We start from the raw sequence: 4783 nt of genomic DNA, 5'->3' as shown, positions 1-4783 counted from the left end.
CTTAAGTATTGGAAGGAACGCATAACAATAATAGTAAGCACAAGGTCATGATCTGGATGTCAGAGGCAAGCTGGACAGATTCAGCTGGCCTGCGAAAATACTGAACCAGAACAAACTAAATTCAACTCATGGATATCTAACTCGTTAAATCAAAGCTGAATCAGATCGATAGGCCGTAAAGGAGTACATTTGATTGGTTTTGTGCCGCTTCAATTGCAGTGCACTTGCTACCTTCATTTTTCTAGTTTGGTCTATGCTACTTTAAAAGTGCTATTCTGTAGTCCATGTTTTCACACAGTGTGCTCAGGAAATAAGAGCAAAATGACATATCTATTTTTTGAAACAACCAATGACCTGGTCACGTGACTAAAACGACGAAGCCCCTCTCACCCCTCTGTAACTAGAGAGGTAGGCAAACCAGAGTAGTTTTAGTGCTCAACAGGTGAAGACATGATTCTTGTTTTGCCAAGATTTCACATATATCTGCGCAACTACAGTAATCAGTAATACTCCCTCTGTTCCATAATAAGTGTCGTGGTTTTAGTTCAAATGACTAAAACCACGGCACTTATTATGGAACCGAGGGAGTAATACTTAACAAAAGGAAACTGTAAAAGTCTGAAAATCAAAACTAAAGAACATAATTACGGTAATTAATTATACTCATTCAAACTGAGAGTGACACCTTTCTAATGCATAACAGATTGATTCATGGTAACAACAAATGCACAACATGCTAATGAAATTGCAGTTGGACAAACCAGAAAAACCATACTAGCTAGGCACTAGAGTACTAGATAGCCCTGCTGATTGGCTTGGAAGGTACTAATATTTTTTATCTAATTCGATCTGTTACTTCTTCCACCAGCATTTAGCCACATAAGTCTTGACTTGGCACAAACAAGAAACAACCTCATCATGCAGAAAGCTTGCCAATAGAAATGCAGGTATTTTTAGCTCCTGTCATTCCCGACAACACAAAGTCTAACTAGTTACCAGTAGTCTTGCACCACAAGAGGCATGGCATACTGCTACTTATTAACTTACGGAGATCGTTTCAGATTCGCAGTAGAACTCGAGGTCAAAGGGGTCAGCAAACCCGAAGTCAGAAGCATGTCGGTGGCTGCAAATTGGACCTGCCACATCAGTGAGTGGGCTCTTGAAGAGCTCAAGTTTGCAACCTTTGCTGTTCCATTTTGCATTGGTCAGAGGCTTCAGCTTGGCAATCACACCATCACCTCCCGGAGAGAAACATTCTTTGGCCACCACGACCACCATCTGCTCCAGCACCCGACCTCTCTCCGCGATGAACTTGAGGAAAGCGACTTCACTTCTGGACCCTCGAAACTCGTAGAAGAACACCTTCTTCAAGCTCTGCACTACGCATTTGATGGGACCACCCTCCTGCCAGAACTTGAGATTCACCTTGCCAGTGGACTCTTTAGGTATGTGTGGGGACTGCAAATGAAATCAATCGGCAGGCCATATTAGCACATACATAGTTCAGGGATCTTATCTATGAGAACATATCATGCTGCAGCAGGCCATCAATCAATCATATAATTAATCAGACTCATAGTTCTGACCTTGCTAGATAAATAATCAGTTCTGACAATGCAGCAAGTGTAGTTAAGTCAACCAATTTTACCTGCACATGGAGGGTCTCCAGGTTAGGAAAGCTTCTGAGAAAACCAGGCACTTTCTTGACACAATTGCGGGCACCGAATTGCACCTCTATGGCCAAAATCTGGATACTAGGCACAATGCTCTCCTTGGCCCCAGCATGCAATGCACCCAAGGACAGATAAACTAATTGGGATCATAGATTGGCATTGTTATTAATTGACACAGCAGAGATGCAAATTAAATTAGGCATTGTTACCACGATGACGGTGTTGGTAATCCCCAACTCTTGCTCTCCTGGCCGAAGGTATCCCAGCACACGCAGGTTAGGTGCACGCCCAATCTTGATCTTGGAAGAGCAGTTCTTGATGCTGGGGGCAGTGAGCTCGCTCTGGCGAAAATCGCCCAACTGGAAGAGCCTCTCCAGGCGAGGTGCATCCACCACGTCGATGTCCTCCAAGTAGGTATATCCCAGCTGAAGACACCGGAGGCTCTGGCTGACGAGGCGGAGGCGCACTCCGGTCTGGCTCCCCATGATGACGAGGAACTCCAGGACGGGGCTTCTTTCAAGCATGAATGCCAGATCGCGGTCCTCCATGGCATTGAAGCAGAGGCCGAGCTCCAGGGGGTTGGGGAATCTGGCGCCGCGCGGTACGGCGGCGGTGTCCGGGATCCTCCAGACGCCGAGATAGAGGCGGGTGAGGGAGGAGCAGCTGAAGACCGTGGCCGGGAGGCGCAGGTCTAGCGGCCAAGGCCGGTTGACAAAGACGAGTTCTTGGACCCCCTTGGCGACGAGGACGTCGAGCCAGCGCGCCATCTCGCCCCGGTGCTCCTCCATGGTGCTGCAGGTGAGGTGGACGCAGCGGAAGGGCCCCGGGTGCGCCGCGAGGACGCGGGACACCGCGTCCGTGACGGCGCGGGGAGAGGGAGCGCCGAGGGTGAACTGCCCGGCCGCGCCGCCGTCCGGAAGCAGATGACTGTCGACAAGAGCCAGGGGCGCCGAGCGCCAGAGCGGGCGCCAGCGCGAGGAGAGGGCGACGGTGCGTGCGGCGTCCTTGGCGGGGAGGCGGGAGAGTATGTCACGGAGGAGCACATCGGGGAGGCGGCTGATGCGGTCGACGCCGTCGGAGACCCACAGCGCGCCGGCGAGCGAGAGGGTGGGGGTGGGGGAGACGGGCGAGTAGGGGAGGTAATCGTACACGAAAGAGAGCATCAGGTTTATGCCGATGGCGAAGGCCGCAGAGTCCCGGCCGTCGCGCTCCAAATTGCTCCTGGGGGAGCCGACGAGGTACTGCGGGTCGCCCATGGCCGGCGGCGGAGGGGTTTGGTCTTGCGGAATGATTGAGGTGAGGAATGGAGGCGAGGGTTTTGGCGAGCGAGAAATGTTGGGCCAAATGTCCTGGGCCCATGAAACAGCTTCTCTTCAATTCCAACGTCCGAATCAGTTTGTGGAGTAGTACCATATTCCAAATATACCATACGCTTCCATTTACCTTGTGTATTAATAGTTCTGTCAAAAAACATTAGTACTAATAGTTCTTTTTTCCCAATAAAAGAATGCAACCTATAGATTTTTTTACTTCATTTGTTCATATTCAATGTGTATTTTTACTTCTTACAAAAAGGCAAACCGAATTACATAATAGTAAACCAAGAAGAGCATCTACAACCGGACTTAGCAAATCACCTCCTACACGTCCGCGGCTCACCCTGACGCGTCCGCAGGCGGATTGGACGGCCCCTCATATTTGCTGTTGGGCAGCCACAATTATTGCATGCAAACCCTCAGATCCATGCATGTGGATCATATGACACAAATTCATCACAATTCAACGGTTCAACAAAGCAACACAGTAAAATAAATCATAGTTCAACTATCCGGACATGGCAAAATGAAATACAAGTCCGAGCATGGCGGATCAATCGCCAGACGGATCATTGGTCGACGCCATCCATGCCGCCTCCTCTGTCGCCTGCTCCGTCTCCATCCATGCCGCCTGTTTCGCTGCTACCATCCGTGCCGCTTGCTCCTCTGTCGCCATTGCCACTCCTGCCGCCTCTTACTTTCTCCGTTCGTTGATCTCCTTCTTCCTCTTGGCGAGTCATGTATTTCCTTGCTCATCCAAGAGGCTTGCGTCCGCTAACATTATCCTCGAGTCATTCGTGTCTCTAGCAAGTTGCAACCTCTCCTTCTCAATCTCCATTGATCCAAAAGTCCGGACCTTCTCAATTGCCAACTTGTTGTTCACCCTCTCTCGGTATCAATCCATTCTTTCTTTTTGCACATCCAACCTGAGCTTATAACTCTCCTCTTTCTTATCCTTCTTTGTTGAAAAAATGCCCGTCCATGTGGTAGACATTTGTTTGTCACCGTGGCGTCACGGGCGGCCCTCTCACTCTCCCAATTGTTTCCCATCACTTGCTGGTTATTCATTTGCACGATGGCTTTTCCATTTCCCCTACAACCCCCCTCTTCTTTATCCAAACAAATTGATTGGTGGGAGCTTGTGCCATCATTCTTCCTCTTGCCGGCCTTGAGCTCTTCCACAAGTTGTGTCCACTTTGGTTTGCCATCCATATGACCCAACAATAGCCAAAACCGAATGACTTCTTCTCCGTTTGTTGGTACATAGTGGCTGCCACCACCGTCTATCAAACAATAAGTATAACAATGAGAATACAACAAAAAACAAGCAATTCAAATGATGACTAAATGAAGCAATTCTACTTACGTGGGTTGACACTCCCATCCCACTTCAAGGGCGGTCAAGCACTTGTGCATAGTAGCCGACATACTTGTTTACTTCCCCTTGGATGATCCCCCATCAATGTTGGAGAGAAGTCACATTGCGGGTGGTCACGATAGGATGAGGCTTGGCATATTCCTTATGTTCATGATAGTGCTTATGGATCTTCTCCCAATACCTATTGCCCTTTTGCTCTGTACCACATATAGGGTCCATGCTTGTGGTCCACAAAGCTTTAACCAACAAGACATCCTCAAAAGTTGTGAATGCCGGACCTCTTGCCTTGGCTAGCTTTGCCTCAAAAGTTGTGAGCATTTTAAAACAAAGACCAAACACCTCGGGCCTCCACGGCTCCACCCCACAAAGCATCCGGAGCGAGGAGAGGGTAGTTTTATGTGGAACTCTTATCGGGA

At 49.0% G+C, this 4783-nt stretch overlaps 1 protein-coding gene across 1 annotated transcript; it reads right to left on the bottom strand.

The window, feature by feature from the left end:
- Window positions 1-686: 686 nt before the first annotated feature.
- On the bottom strand, window positions 687-3016 carry LOC109732859 (F-box/LRR-repeat protein 13-like). The gene is made up of 2 exons (XM_045235172.2): window positions 1649-3016; window positions 687-1458 (listed from the first exon to the last, which is right to left on the bottom strand). Exon 1 carries the CDS (start codon window positions 2927-2929, stop codon window positions 1820-1822), a length of 1110 nt encoding a protein of 369 aa, XP_045091107.1. The 5' UTR covers window positions 2930-3016; the 3' UTR covers window positions 687-1458; window positions 1649-1819.
- Window positions 3017-4783: the final 1767 nt, after the last annotated feature.

The sequence above is a fragment of the Aegilops tauschii genome, chromosome 3, assembly GCF_002575655.3.
Source record: "Aegilops tauschii subsp. strangulata cultivar AL8/78 chromosome 3, Aet v6.0, whole genome shotgun sequence".
NCBI lineage: Eukaryota > Viridiplantae > Streptophyta > Magnoliopsida > Poales > Poaceae > Aegilops > Aegilops tauschii.
The sequence above is the reverse complement of the archived record's forward strand: the minus strand, read 5'-3'. Positions and strand labels throughout refer to the sequence as shown.

What these genes read in the sequence shown, in the direction of transcription:
- LOC109732859 (XM_045235172.2), bottom strand. Translation starts at nt 2,929, where the DNA reads ATGGGCGACCCGCAGTACCTCGTCGGCTCCCCCAGGAGCAATTTGGAG.